The sequence below is a fragment of the Lithobates pipiens genome, unplaced genomic scaffold, assembly GCF_037356315.1.
Source record: "Lithobates pipiens isolate NorthernLeopardFrog02 unplaced genomic scaffold, aLitPip1_a1.2 Scaffold_13, whole genome shotgun sequence".
Classification (NCBI taxonomy): domain Eukaryota; kingdom Metazoa; phylum Chordata; class Amphibia; order Anura; family Ranidae; genus Lithobates; species Lithobates pipiens.
Window position 1 is genome coordinate 549,105,630 of NW_027507718.1, and position 22,651 is coordinate 549,128,280.

The following is a 22,651-nucleotide window of genomic DNA, read 5'->3' on the forward strand; positions in this document are numbered from 1 at the left end:
ACAGAGGAGTAGGGGGCACTCTTTACATCTGAGAAAAGGAGCTTTAACCTCCACAAACAGAAAGGGTTCTTGACAGTAAGAGCTGTGAATGTGAAATAGGCTCCCTCAAAAAAAAATAGTTCTGGCCAGCTCATTAGAAAAGAACATTTGAAAAAAGAACGGGATGCATTCCTAAATGCACAACATTTATAGGACCGATCCATGACTGCTGCTCGTCTCTGCCAATCCCTTCACTGGCTTCCCCTACCCCACCGTGTAAAATTCAAAATGCTAACCATAACATATAAAGCCATTCACAACATGGCCCCCATCTACATCACCAACCTCATCTGCAGATATCGCCCAAATCGTCCCCTCCGCTCCTCCCAGGACCTCCTGCTTTCTAGCTCCCTTGTTACCTCCTCCCATGCTCGCCTTCAGGACTTCTCCAGAGCCTCTCCCATCCCCTGGAACTCCCTGCCCCAGTATGTCCGATCAGCCCCTACCCTGTCCACCTTCAGGACTTCTCCAGAGCCTCTCCCATCCCCTGGAACTCCCTGCCCCAGTATGTCCGATCAGCCCCTACCCTGTCCACCTTCAGGACTTCTCCAGAGCCTCTCCCATCCTCTGGAACTCCCTGCCCCAGTATGTCCGATCAGCCCCTACCCTGTCCACCTTCAGGACTTCTCCAGAGCCTCTCCCATCCCCTGGAACTCCCTGCCCCAGTATGTCCGATCAGCCCCTACCCTGTCCACCTTCAGGACTTCTCCAGAGCCTCTCCCATCCTCTGGAACTCCCTGCCCCAGTATGTCCAATCAGCCCCTACCCTGTTCACCTTTAGGAGATCCCTGAAAACTAATTTATTCGGGGGAAGCCTATCCCACACCCACCAAACAACTGTCCCCCAGCCAACCCCATGAAATCATTCTTTGTAGCTACTACCTTTTGTATTACCACCCCCTCCCTTTAGAATGTAAGAGCCGGGCCCTCCTGTACCTTTTGTATTGAACTGTACTGTAATTGTGTTGTCCCTCCTATACATTGTAAAGCGATGCGTACCCCCCCTATACATTGTAAAGCTATGGGTACCCCCCTATACATTGTAAAGCGATGCGTACCCCCCTATACATTGTAAAGCGATGCGTACCCCCCTATACATTGTAAAGAGATGCGTACCCCCCTATACATTGTAAAGCGATGCGTACCCCCCTATACATTGTAAAGCGATGCGTACCCCCCTATACATTGTAAAGAGATGCGTACCCCCCTATACATTGTAAAGCGATGCGTACCCCCCTATACATTGTAAAGCGATGCGTACCCCCCTATACATTGTAAAGCGATGCGTACCCCCTATACATTGTAAAGCGATGCATAATCTGTTGGTGCTACATAAATCGTAAATAATAATAATATTAGGACATAACACCAGAGATTATTGATTCAATATCCAACTGCCTTCTTTTGGAGTAGAAAGGCGTTCTTTTATTCACCCACTTGGACCAAAAAATGATAGATAATTGATAATATATTTATGAATAGATAAATAGATAATGTATTATGACACTGTGCTATATTATCATTTTATCCCATTTTATTATACTGATGAATTGTATATATTGTATTTCTCAACCCTGTTGAAGGGCAACATGCTTTGAAAATTAAAGAGATTGTTGCTATGACCAATAAAGACAGAGAACATATAAAAGAATATGTGGAACACTCATTTTTCTACTGCAACTGACATGAACAAATTGGAAAAAAAAAGTTTTGCCAGTATAAGAAACTGAGCACACAATAGCATAGGCAGGGCAGGACTTAGGGTGGTGGGGGCCCCTGGGCTTGAGTCACTTTCGAGCCCTACCTTCTATAGATTATTGTATTTATTGGTGTATAACACGAGATGGCATATAACACGCCCCCCAAGTTTAGGCGGGAATTTTAAGGAAAAAAACTTTTAGGAGGGAAGTTTAAAGCGGAGGTCCACCCTAAAGTGGACCTTCCGCTCATCGGAACCCTCTCCCCCTCCGGTGCCACAATCGGCACCTTTCAGGGGGGAGGGGGGTGCAGTTACCAGGATAATCCAGGTAACTGCACCCACTTCCGGGATAGCTCTCTGCGGAAAGGGGCGTAACTTACGCCCCTTTCCGCAAGTGCCCGCCCCTTCCCGCAAGTGCCCCGCTGCCTGCTGGGAAACACACAGATCCCAGAGGCAGCGGGGAGCGTCCTTATTGCGCAGTAGGGAACCGGCAAATGAAGCCGAAAGGCTCCATTTCCTGATTCCCATACCCAAGATGGCGGCGGCAGGACCCGACAGACGACCTAGCGATCGGCTTCGGGTGCCGACATCGCGGGCGCGCTGGACAGGTAAGTGTCACTATTTTAAAAGTCAGCAGCTGCAGTATTTGTAGCTGCTGGCTTTAAAAAAAAAAAAAAAAAAAACGCGGAGTCCCGGTGGACTCCCGCTTTAAGGAGAAAAACGTACATTTAAATGCCCATCAATGCAGCCTTATCAGTGTCCATCTGCAGCCTTACCCATCCATCTGCAGTGGGTCCTCTCAGCAGCCCTCGGGTCCTCTCGGCGGCTCTCAGGTCCTCTCGGTGGCTCTCGGGTCCTCTTGCAGTCCCGAACGGAGCCGAGACTAGTGTACTCGGCTCGACTCACAGTTACGCCCAGTCCCTGTGTTATGTCCATAATAGGTCGGGACTGGGCGTGACTGTGAGCAGAGCTGAGCCGAGTGCACTCGGCTATGTATCTCAGAGGGGCCCCCTATTGGGCGGGGCCCATGGGCTTGAGCCCAGTCAAGCCCAATATTAAGTCCTGCCCTGATCATAGGACAAGGCAACATACAGTTAAAACATGCATTCACTTGGGAGCGTGGCCGGTATCCAAGCAGCATGGACACTCTCCACTGAGCTCTGTGGGAAGCCCGGGACTCAGCGACATACACCAGCTTACCGGGACCTCGTTCTGGGACCTCGTTTCGGGACAAAGAAATTGCACCTGGGGACCCTCCTCACCCCCTCCAGCAGCGTAGCATGATGTCTGCCAAAAGAAAGGGTGACAGGCACCCTCAGAAAATAATGTCTTGAAACAGCCGGCCACCGAACGAATCCAAGAAGGCGCCGCGGCTGCAGCATCTGCATCTCTCCCCTCTCGATCCTACAGAGCCAAAATACAGAAGATGGAGAGGAAGGCTTTATGGAGCCCACCTACCCTGAGCAAGGCTTGCCCTTTTATTTCCCCAGGCACTCCACTGACAGGCAGCCCTGCTAAAGATTCTTTTTTTTTTTGTTTGTTTTATCCGCTTTTTTTGGGGGGGGGGGGGGGGGGTCATACGTTATGATCAGAATTCATAAATTTGAAAATTCGAAAATTTGTAAATTTGAAAATTTAAAAAATCTGAAAATTCGAAAGAAGGAAAATCTGAAATTTTTAAATTTTAATAATAACTATTAAATTATAGGTATTGGAATTTCTTATCAAATCTGGCTGTTAATGAATGTAACAAATACGAATTTATCCAAAGTTACCAATTATCCAAAATAACGAATACAGCATCTAAACAAATTGAAAGGAACTAATTATTAATAAATAAATAAATAATAATAAGAATAATAATAATAAGAAGAAGAATAAAAAGTGTTTTTTATTATTATTATTAATTTGTTACGTTCCATTCGTTTAGATACGGCATTCATTATTTCAGATAATTTGTAACTTTGGATAAATTCATATTCGTTATGTTCACTAACAGCCAAATTTGAAAAGAAATTCCAATACTTATAATTTAATATAGTTAGTAATAGTTAAGTTATTATTAGTTAGTTATTACTTCAGATTTTAGAATTTTCAGGCTTTTGTATTTTCGAATTTCTGAATTTTCAAAATCATTAATTTATGAAGTGACGAATTTACGAATTTTCGAATATTCAAATTTAAAAATTAGTTAAACCGTTTTATTTTAAAATCAGTGCACTTATATATAAAACAAAGGTGCTATTGGCTGTAAATCTATCTATTATAGGCAGCAGTGGCGGCTGGTGCTCAACATTTTTACATTTTTTTGGGGGGGAGGGGGCGCAAACAAACTGAAAAATTCTGAAAATTAAAACATAAATAGCAGCCTCACTGTGCCCATCAATTGCAGCCACTGTGCCCAAAGGCAACCACTGTGTCCATCAAACGCAGACGCTGCGCCAATCAAATGCAGCCACTATACCCATTAAATGCAGCTACTGTGCCATCAATTGCAGCCACTGTGCCATCAAACTCAGCCACTCTTCCCATCAAACGCAGCCACTGTGCCATCAAATGCAGCCGCTCTTCCCATCAAACGCAGCCACTGTGCTATCAAACACAGCCACTGTGCCATCAAACACAGCCACTGTGCCATCAAACACAGCCATTGTGCCCATCAAACGCAGCCACTGTGCCATCAAACGCAGCCACTGTGCCAATAAATGTAGCCTGACTGTGCCCATCAAATGCAGTCTCATTGTGCCCATCAAATGCAGCCACTGTGCCATCAAACGCAGCCACTGTGCCAATAAATGTAGCCTGACTGTACCCATCAAATGCAGTCTCATTGTGCCCATCAAATGCAGCCACTGTGCCATCAAAGGCAGCCACTGTGCCCATCAAACGCAGCCACTGTGCCCATCAAATGCAGCCACTGTGCCATCAAACCCAGCCACTGTGCCCATCAAATGCAGCCACTGTGCCCATCAAACGCAGCCACTGTGCCCATCAAACGCAGTCACTGTGCCCATCAAATGCAACCTCCCTGTGCCCATCAAACGCAGCCACTGTGCCCATCAAACGCAGCCACTGTGCCATCAAACGCAGACACTGTGCCCATCAAACACAGCCACTGTTCCCATCAAACGCAGCTACTTTGCCATCAAACGCAGCCACTTTGCCATTAAATGTAGCCTGACTGTGCCCATCAAATGCAGTCTCATTGTGCCCATCAAATGCAGCCACTGTGCCATCAAAGGCAGCCACTGTGCCTATCAAATGCAGCCACTGTGCCCATCAAACACAGCCACTGTGCCATCAAACGCAGCCACTGTGCCATCAAACGCAGCCACTGTGCCCATCAAACGCAGTCACTGTTCCCATCAAACGCAGCCACTGTGCCCATCAAACGCAACTTCACTGTGCCCATCAAACGCAGCCACTGTGCCCATCAAACACAGCCACTGTGCCATCAAACGCAGCCACTGTGCCATCAAACGCAGTCACTGTACCCATTAAACGCAGCCACTGTGCCATCAAACGCAGCCACTGTCCCCTTTAAATGCAGCCACTGTGCCCATCAAACGCAGCCACTGTGCCCATCAAACGCAACCTCACTGTGCCCATCAAACGCAGCCACTGTGCCCATCAAACACAGCCACTGTGCCATCAAACGCAGCCACTGTGCCATCAAACGCAGCCACTGTACCCATCAAACACAGCCACTGTGCCATCAAACGCAGTCACTGTCCCCTTTAAACGCAGCCACTGTGCCCATCAAACACAGCCACTTTGCCATCAAACGCAGCCACTGTGCCATCAAACGCAGCCACTGTGCCATTAAATGTAGCCTGACTGTGCCCATCAAATGCAGTCTCATTGTGTCCATCAAACACAGCCACTGTGCCATCAAACACAGCCACTGTGCCATCAAACGCAGCCACTGTACCCATCAAACACAGCCACTGTGCCATCAAATGCAGCCACTGTCCCCTTTAAACGTAGCCACTGTTCCCATCAAACGTAGCCACTTTGCCATCAAACGCAGCCACTGTGCCATTAAATGTAGCCTGACTGTGCCCATCAAAGGCAGCCACTTTGCCATCAAACGCAGCCACTGTGCCATTAAATGTAGCCTGACTGTGCCCATCAAAGGCAGCCACTTTGCCATCAAACGCAGCCACTGTGCCATTAAATGTAGCCTGACTGTGCCCATCAAATGCAGTCTCATTGTGCCCATCAAATGCAGCCACTGTGCCAAAAAAGGCAGCCACTGTGCCTATCAAATGCAGCCACTGTGCCCATCAAACGCAGCCACTGTGCCATCAAACGCAGCCACTGTGCCCATCAAACGCAGCCACTGTTCCCATCAAACGCAGCCACTGTGCCCATCAAACGCAACCTCACTGTGCCCATAAAACGCAGCCACTGTGCCCATCAAACAGCCACTGTGCCATCAAATGCAGCCACTGTACCCATCAAACGCAGCCACTGTACCCATCAAACACAGCCAGTGTGCCATCAAACGCAGCCACTGTCCCCTTTAAATGCAGCCACTGTTCCCATCAAATGCAGCCACTGTGCCATTAAATGTAGCCTGACTGTGCCCATCAAATGCAGCCACTGTGCCAACAAAGGCAGCCACTGTGCCCATCAAACACAGCCACTAAGCATCCATCAGTTTTATGGTGAAGGTGTCACAATGGTGAATGTCTGAGCACTGTACCCCCAGGATCGATCTATCCAGTGTGGGACACTGGCATGCATGAACTGTTTGCACAGGAGCACTTTAGTGATCAATCTATGGACTTTGCACTTTATGAATTTAATATATTTTGCACTTTTGCATGAGGACATTTTTTGGATTGAATTGAACATTTTGATTGTCATATACGGTGTTTTACACACCACTTATCTGTACGACACTTTTAGGACATACACAGTATTTTTAGATGCTTACTTTACATTTTTGAAAACTCAAATTCCTTTTTCTAGATGAAACAACAAATAGCTTACTCTGTTATTTAATTTAAGTGGAAATTCCATATTTGGATTCATGGCATGCAAAGCATTGGCCAGAGCGTACACCGCGATGTAGACGTAGTAGTGCCCAAAATAAGTAGTATAGCTAATGTTGCAAATCCGATTGCAATTTTCCGGAACGATGTCGTAGATTTGTTGAAAATACAAATTTTTGCCGGGGTTATCAGATAGACAATCACAGTGAAGAATTGACAGATCTTCCAGAAAGGGGTCATTTGGGAGGTTGGATGGGTTCTCAGCCTCTATAAAGGCCTTCAGACCAGGGATGGGTTTCGTTGGAAGTGAAAAATAGAAACTGCAGTTCATCGATGGAAAAAACTCTTTCATGGGTTCCAGAAGAGTCCACAACTTATGGAAAATTAAAGTTGCATGTCCCTTAAAAAGATCTAAATGATGAATGAAATACGTATACTCCTTGTAGAACTCACCACATATTAGAATGACCGTACTCAAAGTGTGCTTAAGAACCTTTGAAGCCCATCTGAAATCTTTGATGACATTTGATAATAATATGACATATTCGGCACAAATGCCATGATGGGTCAAAGCCTTCTTCAACCGTTCTTCTGCGTCTCCGGTGGCATCGTTTGTTAATATTATGCCAACAAGATTCCAACCAAAATGTAAAAGGAATTTGATAAGAGCGGCATAGTGAATGCGATCGTTGGGAACCGTGTGATAAAAATGTGGGTACGTTTGTCTGTCACTCAGGGAAGGTTCCGTGAAACTATAACTGACCTATGTAGGCATATTAAAGTATTTTAAAATGATTAGCATTTTGACCACTTAACCACTTGAGATCCGCGCTATAGTCAATTGACGGCTACAGCGCGGATCTCCTTTTCCGGGACTACGTCCATGAGACTCGCCTGATCACCGATCCGTGCAAGGGGTCGATCCGACCCCTTATCACGTGATCAGCTGTCAGCCAATGACAGCTGATCAGGTGACATAACGGAGCCGGTAATCGGCTAGTATTCCTCCTCGCGCTGTCAGCGCGAGGAGAAAAAAAAAAGCCAATCACCGGCGGCCGTGATCGGGACATCAGTCCCGATCACGGCCAGCAATGCAAGCGCCCACCTGCCCCCTGCCAGTGCCCACCTGCCCCCTGCAGTGCCACCCTAATAAAAAGTTAGTGCCCCCCGTCAGTGCCACCCAGCAGTGCCCATAGTGCCACCCAGCAGTGCCACCCACAGTGCCACCCAGCAGTGCCACCCACAGTGCCACCCACAGTGCCCACAATCTGCCTCAAAGGTGCTGCACCCCAGTGCCGCCCATCAGTGCCCAGCAGTGCCGCCCTTCAGTGCCCAGCAGTGCCGCCCATCAGTGCCCAGCAGTGCCACCTATCAGAGCCACCTATCAGTGCCACCTATCAGTGCCCATCAGTCCCATCTATCAGTGGTACCTATCAGTGCCCATCCGTGCCACCCATCCGTGCCACCCATCCATGCCATCTTATATGTGCCCATCTTTGCCCATCAGTGCCGCCTTATCTGTGCCCATTGGTGCCGCCTTATCTGTGCCTATTAGTGCCGCCTTGACTATGCCTATCAGTGCCCACCAGTGCAGCCTATCAGTGCCCACCAATGCAGCCTATCAGTGCCCACCAATGTAGCCCATCAGTGCCCACCAATGCAGCCTATCAGTGCCGCCTAATCAGCGCACTTCAATGAAGGAGAAAAATGACCCGTTTGCAAAATTTTATAACAAACTATTAAACATGATTTTTTTTTTGCATCTTTTTTTGTTTGTTTAGCAAAAAATAAAACTCCGAGCTGTAATTAAATACCACCAAAAGAAAGCTCTATTTGTGGGAAAAAAATGATAAAAATTTCATTTGGGTACAGTGTTGTATGCCCGCGTAATTGTCATTCAAAGTGCATCAGCGCTGAAAGCTGAAAATTGGTCTGGGACTGAGGGGGGTTTAAGTGCCCAGTAAGCAAGTGGTTAAGGACCAAGCCTCTTTCTGAGATTTGTTGTTTACAAGTTAAAATCAGTTTTTTTTTTTTTTACTAGAAAATTACTTAGAACCCCCCAAACATTATACATTTTTTTTTCTAACACCCTAGAGAATAAAATGCCGGTCGTTGCAATACTTTCTGTCACACCGTATTTGCGCAGTGGTCTTAAAAATTTTAGATCCTGCTCTCAAACTTTTTCGGTCTGAATTTCCGTTGGAACCCACTCACGGTCGGATTTTCCGACAACATAATCCGATCGAACCTTTTACGTCGGAATTTCCGACCGTGTGTACAGGGCGTACACATGGTCAGAAATTTCCGACGTAAAAAAGGTTCGATCGGATTATGTTGTCGGAAAATCCGACCGTGAGTGGGTTCCAACGGAAATTCAGACCGAAAAAGTTTGAGAGCAGGATCTAAAATTTTCCGACAACAAAATCCGATCTGACTGTAGAGAATTCCGATCGGACAAAGTGCCACGCATGCTCAGGTTAAATTACGAGACCTAAGCTATTGGCTACTAGCCTCTACTACGTAGTCCCGTCGTAACGCGATGAACGTCATCACGTTCCGAACGATCTGATTTTTTCCGACAACTTTGTCCGACCGTGTGCATGCAACACCGGTTTCGGACAAAATCCGTCAGAAAAAAAATCTGACGGATTTTGTGGTCGGAATGTCCGACCGCGTGTACGGGACATTAGAAGCGCACTTGTTTTGGAAAATATTCACTTTTTTTAAATAAATAAATAAGACAACAGTAAAGTTAGCGCAATATTTTTTTATACTGTGAAAGATAATGTTACGCCGAGTAAATTGATACCCAACATGTCACGCTTCAAAAGTCGCTCGTGGAAAGGGCGACAAACTTTTACCCTTAAAAAACTCCATAGGCGATATTTAAAAAATTCTACAGGTTGCATGCTTTGAGATACAGATGAGGTCTGGGGATAGAATTATTGCTCTCGCTCTACCGATTGCGGCGATACCTCACATGTGTGGTTTGAATACCGTTTTCATATGCGGACGCTGCTCAAGTATGCGCTCGCTTCGGCACGCCAGCTTGGCGGGACGGGGTGCATTTACATTTTTTATTTTTTTTTCTTATTTATTTTAGCTTTTATTTTTTATTTTTACACTGTTCTTTTTTTTTTTTTTAAGTGTCACTTTTATTTCAATTACACGGAATGTAAACGTCCCTTGTACGACGTTTTGATATCGCTTCCGCCCTGCAAACGTATGGAGACGGGTGGGGGTACTCTTCCCCTCACTCATCTCCATGACAAGCCACAGTATGCAGCGGAGGGCACCAGAGCGTGGCAGGAGGGGGGCCCTCTCCCGACGCCGATAAAAGTGATCTTGCCGCAAATCCACCGCAGAGACCACTCTTATCGGAAACCGGACCGCCGGCCGAAGAAGAGGATACCGGGATTATGACAGCTATCTGCTACCATAATAACGATATTCCACTTCAAAGTTAATATGTATATCGGTACGTGTATCAGCGTGAGGCGGTCTGGAAGTGGTTAATATTTTTTTTATCACAAAATTATATGTTGCTCCATTATTTTTTTATATCCCAGCAGATTACTACTATTTGACAAACTGAACAATTGTCTGTCCAGCCAGTTTGCTCCAATAATGCACTTTTTACAACACACACACTATACTGTCAAAAGGGACACTCGCCTTTACACGCACATGATCTTTAATGGCTTCCCAGTCTTATGCTGGCCATACACTATCCGAAAAATCGGCCAAACCCATTTTCAAAAGAGCCATGAGAGTGCCGTCATATGTAATGACCGATAAATCGTTTTCATATACCTAGTGCAGACAGTGCGGACGGGAAACACATTAACCTTTCAATTTATTGTTTGTTCGGCATAAAATTTCCAAACTTGTCCTTCGTTTTTTCGGCTCAAAAACGTCACAACGGATATGGATTTTGTGCCCATTAACTGGCCGAAAAACGAACGGTCTAAATGACCGATTTTCAGCCGCTTTAGTCCATTGGCCAGCATTAGTCTATTGGCAGTGGCGGAACTACAACCTTCAGGGCCCAGATGCAAGAAACCATGAAGGGCCCCCCTGAACCCCAGCCAGGGCCCTTCCCTCTGAGTCCGGCGGTGGAACTCCAGGGTGTGGTCACAGGTATGACCTTTGTGAGCCCTGTAGTTCCACCACTGGTATCAGTTTTTTTTTTATTATTATTTATTTTTTTATTTTTAGGTGCCCCATTGGGGGACTGTCCCTAGGCAGGATGGGGTCCCCGTCCCCAGAAGAGATGAGGTTCTTTTCTCCAGGGCAGATGAAGTTACTGCCCCCAGATGAGAAGGGGTCCCTGTCCCCAGGGGAGGTGGGGGCCCCTGTCCCCACGTGAGAAGGGGACCCTGTCCCCAGGGGCAGATGGAGGGGGTATGTAATGGTGTGTGGGGGATGGGGTCCTCTCACTCACCATGACCAAGCTGTAGGCCGTGCACTCATCCATGTTGGCCTGGGTTCCATCCAGTGTGCTGGATGGGCGATCAGCATATCTCCCAGAAAGACCTTTCATCATCTGTGTATGATGGGGGAGGAGGGGGGGCTGGCAGACAAGCTTGCAGTGTCCTCCGGGGGGCTCTCATAGGGCTGCACTGCATCTGTGTGCTTAAAGTTTGTTTACCCGGGAGAAGTATGCAGTGCAGTGTGGGTCGGACTCAGGGGGGGGCGACTCTGGTTGGGGAGAACAGACATCGGACTGAGCAGCAATGCATGGAGCAGGAGAGGGGTACTCTGAGGAGCCGGCCGAGGACACAGGTCATGAGGGGAATGCACAACTAAAGAGCAGCCAGTGCGATAGTCGAGCATGGAGCTCTGCTAGTCACCCTCCACCTCCAGCCACCCGTGTGCATGGTGCACTGGTACCCCTAGCTGCCTATGCTGCTGCCGGCCATATGTAGAGGGGGCTGCATGGGCCCCCTGCATCACAGGGCCCAGTTGCGGTCGCGACTGCTACACCCCCTATAGTTATGCCCCTGTCCGTTGGGTTCAATATTGAGTTGGCTCCGCCCTTTTCCGCTATAACAGCTTCAACTCTTCTAGGAAGGCCGTCCACAAGGTTTAGGAGATGTGTCTATGGGGATGTTTGATCATTCTTCCAGAAGAGCATTGGTGAGGTCAGGCACTCATGTTGGACAAGAAGGCCTGGCTCGCGGTCTTCACTATAATTCATCCCAAAGGTGTTTTAACGGGTTGAGGTCAGGACTCAGGACCCAAACTCACTCATTCATGTCTTTATGGACCTTACTTTGTGCACTTTTATTATCATTGTTATTTATTATTATTAATTAGTTACGTTTTATTCATTTATATGAGGTCAGGACTCTGTGTAGGACAAACTCACTCATTCATGTCTTTATGGACCTTGCTTTGTGCACTGGTGTGTAGTCATGTTGGAACAGGAAGGGGCTGTCCCCAAACTGTTCCCACAAAGTTGGGAGCATGAAATTGTCCAAAACATCTAGATATGCTGACGCCTTAAGAGTTTCCTTCACTGGAACTAAGGGATTCAAGCCCAACCCCTAAAAATACAACCCCCCACACCATAATCCACCCTCCACCAAATGATTTGGACCAGTGCACAAAGCAAGATCCATAAAGAATAAAGACATGGATGAATGAGTTTGGGGTAGAGGAACTTGACTGGCCTGACTGACCTCAACCTGATAGAACACCTTTGGGATGAATTATGCCGCGTACACATGACCGGACTTTTCGACGGTCTAGGTCCAACACACTTCCCAATGGACTTTCGTGGACTTTCCGAATGAACGGACTTGGACACACACCAAAGTCCGACGGATTCGAACGTGATGACGTACGACCGGACTAGAATAAGGAAGTTCATAGACAGTAGCCAAAAGCTGCCCTAGCTTCAGTTTTTGTCCGTCAGACTAGCATACACATGAACATATTTCTCGATAGGAACTGGGTCCGGCGGAGTTCCGGTCGAAAAATTTGAAACATGTTCTATTTCTAAAGTCTGTCAGATTTATGGAAAGCAAAGGTCCGATGGAGCCCACACACGATCGAATTGTCCGACGGATTCATTCCGTCGGACCTTTGCTTTCGAGAAGTCCGGTCGTGTGTACACGCCATTAGAGTGGAGACTGTGAGCCGGGACTTCTTGTTCAACATCAGTGCCTGACCTCACAAATGCACTTCTGGAAGAATGGTCAAACATCCCCATAGACACACTCCATAACCTTGTGGACGGCCTTCCCAGAAGAGGTGAAGCTGTTATAGCTGCAAAGGGAGGACCAACTCAATATTGAACCCTACGGACTAAGACTGGGATGCCATTAAAGTTTGTGTGTGTTAGCAGCACAGTTGCAACACCTGGGTGGAGGAGACATCGAAGGCAATGGACAAGGAAAGAAAACACTCGTTAAGCAACTTTTGGTTAGGCCAGTGGTAGAGGCTTTGGAGGCAGGGATCGCTATGTGAGATATTCCTACCCTAGGCCTGACAATAAAGGTGTGGGAAGCAGCTAAAGGAATTTTGGGATATACGGGGTTTACTGAATACTCTCCTCTATGGGCTAATAGCAAGCTGGGCGAGATACAAAAAATAGGGCAAATTAAGGAATGGGAAAGTAGAGGTATTAAGCTCATCCATCAGATTTATCAGAATGGTACCTTGAAATCATTCCAGGAACTAAGAGAGCAGTATGCAATCCCAAACAAATCTTTTTTTAGATACCTGCAGGTCAGACACGCCCTGGAGAAACAGTTTGGGGAGAGGGCAATAGAGTGGTGTGAGATACCAGTAATCCAAGAAGTTTTGCGTGCAAAACTAGGGAAAGGTTTAATATCTAAAATCTATGCAAGTTTAAATAAGAGGACTAGAGTAAGAACACAAGGACAATCATATAGAAAAAAATGGGAAATAGATGTGGGAAGCATATCGGAAGCCCAATGGGAGAGGATACTCACGCTGGCACCTTGGGTGTCCCTCTCTCCACCTCAAAAACTGGCCCATCTATTCTTATTGTATAGGGTATACTACACCCCAAAGAAACTCTTCATGTTTGGTCGAAGGCAAGATGCTTCCTGCCCTAGATGTGGGAGGATGGAGGGGGATATGATACACATGTTTTGGAGATGTCCCAAACTACATCGCTACTGGAGGGAGGTGGTGGAAATAATAGCTGAGGTATTCGAGATGACAGTGGAGATGGAACCCCTGGGATGTGTATTGGGATGGACAGATGGAGGTAGTGAACTCAAAGATACCAAACTAGCAAAATTAAGATGCCTTTTTCAAGCCAGGAAGCTTATAGCTCAGAAATGGCAGTCCTCTGAACCCCCTACCAGTGGGGAGTGGGTGCAGACTATGAATGGGGTAATCCTTAAGGAAAAGGCAGCATACATAAGACAGGGAGGCATTAAAAAATTTGATAAGATTTGGAAGCTGTGGTGTGAGAAAATGAACAAAAGTATATGTACCTAAAAGAGGAAGGGTTACTAGGTAGGTAAATAGCAGGATGAGGAAGTTGGTGTGAGTGTGAGAGGGGAAGGGGGGAATGTTGGGGTCAGAAAGACGTAGAAGGGCTTTATGTTTTGTTCTTTTTCTTTACTTAAGTTCTTTCCCCTTTTCTGCTCTTCTGTTTTTAATTGTAAGGAAATTATGTATGTTTTGTTTAAATTGAAAAGAAATTAATAAAGAGAAAAAAAAAAGTTTGTGTGGGTGTGTGAAGGCAGGAGTCCCAATACTTTTGACAATATAGTGTATATATCATCAAATGCCCACTTGAAGTCCATTCTCCTTTCTATTAAATACATAGATTAGAATGCTACTGTAAGTCAATGGATGTGTTACCATTGTGTGAGTAGATTTCAATAATCCTGTGAGTGTTCCTGAACATCAATAGTATTTTAATATGAAATCTCCGGTCTGCACTCACATGCGTATATCTGTAGAGGCCGAGCAACTGCGCCATTGCCTTGGTTGCCTGAAAACTGTAATCACCAATGAAACCAGCAATTTCACCCCGTTTCCTGCAGTTATAATTAGGGGCCTCTTTTACCCCAGATAATATCTGTAGAACATAATTGATGGTTTTCTTTGTCTCTCCACAGCTGTTATATATGTGATAACCCAGAGTAATATTGGGTAGAAGCTTCATGCTCTTGTTGATCTCCTTGATAGCAAAGATAAACACCAAGATACTTCTATATTCGTTCATATCAAGTCTGAAAAACATAAGAAATATACCGAGATTATTCTGAGAGCCAAGAGACCATTTCACTTTTAGATACAAAAATGACATAAACTAAAAACGGAGATATATTTATCAATGCGAAATCAAAGCACACAATGAAGCACATGAGGGTACGGTAATGGTCCAACCTCTGAAGAGAAAGGGCTTCATTCCCTGAGGCACAAGGCTGCTGACGGGGCAAGGCACTCTATAGTCTACCTAACTCAAATGCCAGGTGAATGCCGCTCCTTAGGGACTTGCCAAAGCCCATCTTCCAAGTACTTGGTGGAAGAGAAGAGATGAAGAGAGGGAAGAGTTGTGGAGGGAAAAAGACCTGAGGGCCACAGATCCATGAACCATGAAACCCCAACACAAAAAAGTACATAAGGGTGCAGTAATGGTCTAACTTCTGAAGAGGAAGGGCCACAGTCCCTGAACCCCCAGGACACAAGGCTGCTGACCGGGTGCAAGATACTCAGTGGTCTACCTAACTGGAAGCCAGGTGGATGTTGCTCCTTAGTTATCTGCCAAAGCCAGTCTTCCAAGTACTTGGTGAAGGGCTCAATGAAGAGAGGGAAGAGTTGCGGAGAGAGAAAGACCTGAGGGCCACAGATCCTCTCCCCGGTATTAGGATGGGCCCTGCTATTCTTCACCCTCCATCTATGTGAGAAGAACAGAAAAAGAGTGAACCATGAAATCCCAACACAAAAAAAGTACATAAGGGAGCAGTAATAGTCGAACCTCTGAAGAGGAAGGGCCACAAGGGTACAGTAATAGTCTAACCTCTGAAGAAGAATAGGCACAGTCCCTGAACCCCCAGGGCACAAGGCTGCTTACCGGGTGCAAGATGCTCAGTGGTCTACCTAACTGAAAGCCAGGTGGATGTTTCTCCTTAGTTATCTGTCAAAGCCAGTCTTCCAAGTACTCGGTGAAGGGCTCAATAAAGAGAGGTGAAAGTTGCAGAGGGAAAAAGACCTAAGGGCCACAGATCTTCTCCCCGGTATTAGGATGGGCCCTGATAACCTTCACCCTCTATCTATGTGAGAAGAACAGAAAAAGAGTGAACCATGAAATCCCAACACAAAAAAAGTACATAAGGGTACAGTAATGGTATAACTTCTGAAGAGGAAGGGCCACAGTCACTGAACCCCCAGGACACAAGGCTGCTGACCGGTTGCAAGATACTCAGTGGTCTACCTAACTCAAAGCCAGGTGGATGTCGCTCCTTAGTTATCTGCCAAAGCCAGTCTTCCAAGTACTCGGTGAAGGGCTCAATGAAGAGAGGGAAGAGTTGCGGAGAGAGAAAGACCTGAGGGCCCCAGATCCTCTCCCCGGTATTAGGATGGGCCCTGCTATTCTTCACCCTCCATCTCTGTGAGAAGAACAAAAAAAAAAAAAGTGAACCATGAAATCCCAACACAAAAAAAAGTACATAAGGGTACAGTAATGGTCTACCTTCTGAAGAGGAAGGGCCACAGTCCCTGAAGCCCCAGGACACAAGGCTGCTGACTGGGTGCAAGATGCTCAGTGGTCTACCTAACTGAAAGCCAGGTGGATGTCGCTCCTTAGTTATCTGTCAAAGCCAGTCTTCCAAGTACTCGGTGAAGGGCTCAATAAAGAGAGGTGAAAGTTGCAGAGGGAAAAAGACCTAAGGGCCACAGATCTTCTCCCCGGTATTAGGATGGGCCCTGATAACCTTCACCCTCCATCTATGTGAGAAGAACAGAAAAAGAGTGAACCATGAAATCCCAACACAAAAAAAGTACATAAGGGTACAGTAATAGTCTAACCTCTGAAGAGGAAGGGCCACAGTCACTGAACCCCCAGGACACAAGGCTGCTGACCGGGTGCAAGATACTCAGTGGTCTACCTAACTGAAAGCCAGGTGGATGTCGCTCCTTACTTATCTGCCAAAGCCAGTCTTCCAAGTACTCGGTGAAGGACTCAATGAAGAGAGGGGAAAGTTGCGGAGGGAAAAAGACCTAAGGGCCACAGATCTTCTCCCCAGTATTAGGGTGGGCCCTGATAACCTTCACCCTCCATCTATGTGAAAAGAACAGAAAAAGAGTGAACCATGAAATACCAACACAAAAAAAGTACATAAGGGAACAGTAATAGTCGAACCTCTGAAGAGGAAGGGCCACAAGGGTACAGTAATAGTCTAACCTCTGAAGAAGAATAGGCACAGTCCCTGAACCCCCAGGGCACAAGGCTGCTGACCGGTTGCAAGATGCTCAGTGGTCTACCTAACTGAAAGCCAGGTGGATGTTTCTCCTTAGTTATCTTTCAAAGCCAGTCTTCCAAGTACTCGGTGAAGGACTCAATGAAGAGAGGGGAAAGTTGCGGAGGGAAAAAGACCTAAGGGCCACAGATCTCCCCCCCCCCCCCCGGTATTAGGGTGGGCCCTGATATTCTTCACCCTCTATCTATGTGAGAAGAATAACAAAAAAAAAAAAGAGTGAACCATGAAATCCCAACACAAAAAAAGTACATAAGGGTACAGTAATGGTCTAACTTCTGAAGAGGAAGGGCCACAGTCCCTGAACCTCCAGGACACAAGGCTGTTGACCGGGTGCAAGATACTCAGTGGTCTACCTAACTCAAAGCCAGGTGGATGTCGCTCCTTAGTTATCTGCCAAAGCCAGTCTTCCAAGTACTTGGTGAAGGGAGGGAAGAGTTGCGGAGGGAAAAAAACCTAAGGGCCACAGATCTTCTCCCCGGCATTAGGGTGGGCCCTGATATCCTTCAGCCCATAAGGCTGTTAACCGGGTGCGAGATACTCAGTGGTCTACCTAACTACCTAACTCGAAGCCAGGTGGATAACGCTCCTTAGTCTTCAAAGTACTTGGTGGAGGGCTCATTGAAGAGATGGAGGAACTGGGGAGGGAGAAAGAACCAAAGCACACAGATCCCCCCCACCCCCAATATTAGGGTAGGTCTTGATATTCTTTACCCAACATCTCCATGAGAGGAACAAAAAAAAGCGAAATGTGAAATCACAGCATGCAAAAAAGCACACGAGGGTATAGTAATAGTCCGAGGAAGGGCTTCATTCCCTGAACCCTCCAAGGGCGCAAGGCTGCTGATGGGGCAAAGCAACCTATGGTCTACCTAACTCAAAGTTAGGTGGATGCCTTTCCTTAGGGACCTGCCAGGACCAGCCTTCCAAGTACTCGATGAAGAGAGGGAAGAGTTTGGGAGGGAAAAAGACTCGAGGGCCACAGATCCTCTCCCCGGTATTAGTGTGGACCCTGACATCCTTCACCCTTCATCTCTGTGAGAAGAACAAAAAAAAATAGTGAACTATGACATCATAGCACAGAAAAAGCACATGAGGGTACAGTACTGGTCCGAACTCCAAAGAGGAAGGGCCCCAGATCCTAAATCCCCTTGGGGCATGAGGCTGCTGACAGGGGCAAGTCAGGCTATGGTCTACCTAACTCAAAGCCAGGGGGATTGAAGAGAGGGTTGAGGAGGGAAAAAAAAGACTCAATGGCCACAGATTGTCTCCCCGGTATTAGGATGGGCCCAGATATCGTCCACCTTCCATCTCTGTGAGAAGAACAAAAAAATAAATAAATAGCGAGTTGTGAAATCACAGCGCAAAAAAGTTCATGAGGGCTGAGTACTGATAGAGTAATTAATGAGCGAGTTTGGGGTGATGCAACTTAGCTGGCCTGCACAGAGTCCTGACCTCAACCCCGATAGAACACCTTTGGGATGAATTAGAGACTGTAACCCAGGCCTTCTTGTCCAACATCACTGCCTGACCTCATAAATGCTCTTCTGGAAGAACGGTGAAACATTCCCATAGACACCCTCCTAAACCTTGTGGACGATCTTCCCAGAAGAGGTGAAGCTGTTATAGCTGTAAAGGGTGGAGCCAACTCAATATTGAACCCTATGGGCTAACACTGGGAGGCCTATTCACCAGCCTATTCACCAGCCTCCGCAGTTATACTGCAGCAGGTTGGCTCCCCTGGCTGAATCACCGTAGCTGTACATCGGCCCACTTTAAGGGCTCTAGGGGGCCCGCGTACGCGGGATGTTTGCCGGGCACCCGCGATCGCTCCTGAGAGAGACAGAACGGAGGTCTGTCAATGTAAAGGGTCAGATCTCCGTTCTGTCAGGAGAGAGGAGACAGATCTGCTGTTCATACTGCTTGCGAACAACGATCGGTCTCCCCCCCAGGCAGTCCCATCCCCCCACAGTTAGAACCACTCCCTAGGACACACTTAACCCCTTGATTGCCCCCCTAGTGTTTACCCCCTTCCCTGCCAGTGACATTTATACAGTAATCAGTGGCTATTTATAGCTCTGATCGCTGTATAAATGACAGTGCTCCCAAAAAAGTGTCAAAAGTGTCCGATCTGTCCGCCGCAATGTCGCAGTCCTGCAAAAAAAAAAAAAATAGCAGATCGCAATTATTAGTAAAAAAAAACAAAAAAAAAAAGAATAATAAAAATGCCATAAATCTATCCCCTATTTTGTAGACGTTATAACTTTTGCACAAACCACGTTTTGTTTTTTGTTTTTTTACTTTTTTTGGGTATATTTATTATAGCAAAAAGTAAAAAAAATATTGTTTTTTTTTTTCAAAATTCTCACTCTTTTTTTGTTTAGCATCACATTAAAAATACCTGAGCTTTAAAAAAAATGCTATATTTCTATGCAGGGTGTTTATCAGTTTGCACAGGGTTAAATTGGAATCATCTGGGTTACAATTATTTGTAGTTAGGGTGAAACACTCCAGTAAAAAAAAAAAAAAAAAAAAAAAAAGTTGTATCGGGGCTGTGTATTAATATTAAAAGAAAAATGATTTAATTAAAAATATATTACACATGGTTGCAGGTCAAATAATAATTATTTTTTTATCATTTACATTCAAACTTATTTTCATTTCCACATTTGATTTGTTTGGTCATTTTTTTTTTTTTTTTTTTACATGCACATTAAAAAAAAATCCTTTATGTCTATACAGACTATATAGAAGTGTACAACACAGGGTTAATTTGGATTAATCTGGGTTACAATTATTTGTAGTTAGGGTGAAACCCTCCAGCAAAAAAAAAAAAAAAGTTGTAACGGGATTGTGTATTAATATTAGAATAAAAATGATTTAATTAAATATATATAACACATGGTTGCAGGTCAAAATATAATTATTGTTTTATCATTCACATGTAAACTTCTTTTCATTTCCACATTTGTTTTGTTTGGTCATTTTTTTTTTTTTTTACATGCACATTAAAAAAAAAATCCTTTATGTCTATACAGACTATATAGCAGTGTACATAGGGTTAATTTGGATTAATCTGGGTTACAATTATTTGTAGTTAGGGTGAAACACTCCAGGAAAAAAAAAAATGTTGCAACGGGACTGTGTTTTAATATTTTAATGAATGTTTGTTTAAAAAAAAATATATATATATGGTTGCAGGTCAAATCGTAAATATATTTTATCATTTAAATGTAAACTTCTTTTAATTTCCATGTTTTTTTGCTTGTTCATTTTTTTTTTTTTTTTTTTTTTTTTTAGCATCACATTAAAAATACCTGAGCTTTAAAAAAAATGCTATATTTCTATGCAGGGTGTTTATCAGTTTGCACAGGGTTAAATCGGAATCATCTGGGTTACAATTATTTGTAGTTAGGGTGAAACACTCCAGTAAAAAAAAAAAAAAAAAAAAAAAAGTTGTATCGGGACTGTGTATTAATATTAAAAGAAAAATGATTTAATTAAAAATATATTACACATGGTTGCAGGTCAAATAATAATTATTTTTTTATCATTTACATTCAAACTTCTTTTCATTTCCACATTTGATTTGTTTGGTCATTTTTTTTTTTTTTTTTACATGCACATTAAAAAAAAATCCTTTATGTCTATACAGACTATATAGAAGTGTGTATAGGGTTAATTTGGATTAATCTGGGTTACAATTATTTGTAGTTAGGGTGAAACACTCCAGGCAAAAAAAAAAAAAAAAAGTTGTATTGGGATTGTGTATTAATATTAGAATAAAAAATATTTAATTAAATATATATTACACATGGTTGCAAGTCAAATTATAATTATTTTTTAATCATTCACATGTAAACTTCTTTTCATTTCCACATTTGTTTTGTTTGGTCATTTTTAATTTTTTTTATTTTTTTACATGCACATTAGAAAAAAATCCTTTATGTCTATACAGACTATATAGCAGTGTACATAGGGTTAATTTGGATTAATCTGGGTTACAATTATTTGTAGTTAGGGTGAAACACTCCAGGAAAAAAAAAAATGTTGCAACGGGACTGTGTTTTAATATTTTAATGAATGTTTGTTTAAAAAAAAAAAATATATGGTTGCAGGTCAAATCGTAAATATATATATTTTTTTTTTAGCATCACATTAAAAATACCTGAGCTTTAAAAAAAATGCTATATTTCTATGCAGGGTGTTTATCAGTTTGCACAGGGTTAAATCGGAATCATCTGGGTTACAATTATTTGTAGTTAGGGTGAAACACTCCAGTAAAAAAAATAAAAAAATAAAAAGTTGTATCGGGACTGTGTATTAATATTAGAATAAAAAATATTTAATTAAATATATATTACACATGGTTGCAAGTCAAATTATAATTATTTTTTTAATCATTCACGTGTAAACTTCTTTTCATTTCCACATTTGTTTTGTTTGGTCTTTTTTTTTTTTTTTTTTTTTTTTACATGCACATTAAAAAAAAATCCTTTATGTCTATACAGACTATATAGCAGTGCACATGGGGTTAATTTGGATTAATCTGGGTTATGATTATTTGTAGTTAGGGTGAAACACTCCAGTAAAAAAAAAAAAAAAAAAAATGTTGTATCGGGACTGTGTATTAATATTAGAATAAAAATGATTTAATTAAATATATATTACACATGGTTGCAAGTCAAATTATAATTATTTTTTAATCATTCACATGTAAACTTCTTTTCATTTCCACATTTGTTTTTTTTTTCTTTTTTTTTTTTTTCTTTTTTACATAAAAAATGCACATAAAAAAAAAAAAAAATTATGTCTTTACAGGGTATATAGCAGTGTACACAGGGTTAATTTGGAATAATCTGGGCTTCAATTACCAATAGGTAAGATTAAACACTCCAGCAAAAAATAAAAAAATAAATGTTGTAAACACTGTGTTTCAATAATTACATGAATATTTGTTAAATAAGGTATTAAATATGCTTGCAGGTCAAACTATATATATATATATATATAGATAGATATATATATAATATAATTTTTTTTTTTTTTTTTTAACAGTCACATTTAAACGTCATTTAATCTCCACATGTTGTGTTATTTGATTATATATTTTAGCATCACATTACCTCAATTACCTGTAACTAAGGTTTGGCCCACCAGGAAAAAATAAATAAATGGTAACACCGTGTTTAAATATTTTGGATTATTTGTTCAATCAAAATTTAAACATGCTGGCAAATTATTATTATTTATTATACAGGATTTAGATAGCGCCAACAGTTTGTGCAGTGCTTTACCACATAAGGTCAGGCAGTACAATTCAATACAGGAGAGATCAGAGGGCCCTGCTCGTTAGAGCTTACAATCTAGAAGGGAGGGTCGAGTGAAAGGTAATAACTGTGGGGGGTGAACTGATGAAGAAAATAAAAAATGCAGTGTGGGGT

The 22,651-nt window shown here is 43.7% G+C and overlaps 1 protein-coding gene across 1 annotated transcript in view; it reads right to left on the bottom strand.

Annotated features, from left to right (window-relative positions):
- LOC143975982 (vomeronasal type-2 receptor 26-like) overlaps positions 1-22,651 on the bottom strand; it is a 48,089-nt gene that overhangs the window by 22,714 nt on the left and 2,724 nt on the right. The window contains exons 2-4 of the mRNA XM_077478510.1: positions 15,461-15,628; positions 14,672-14,960; positions 6,737-7,501 (exon numbers count right to left, since the gene is read on the bottom strand). Of these exons, the coding sequence (XP_077334636.1) occupies positions 6,737-7,501; positions 14,672-14,960; positions 15,461-15,628 (1,222 nt within the window). The remainder of the gene's footprint in view (positions 1-6,736; positions 7,502-14,671; positions 14,961-15,460; positions 15,629-22,651) is intronic.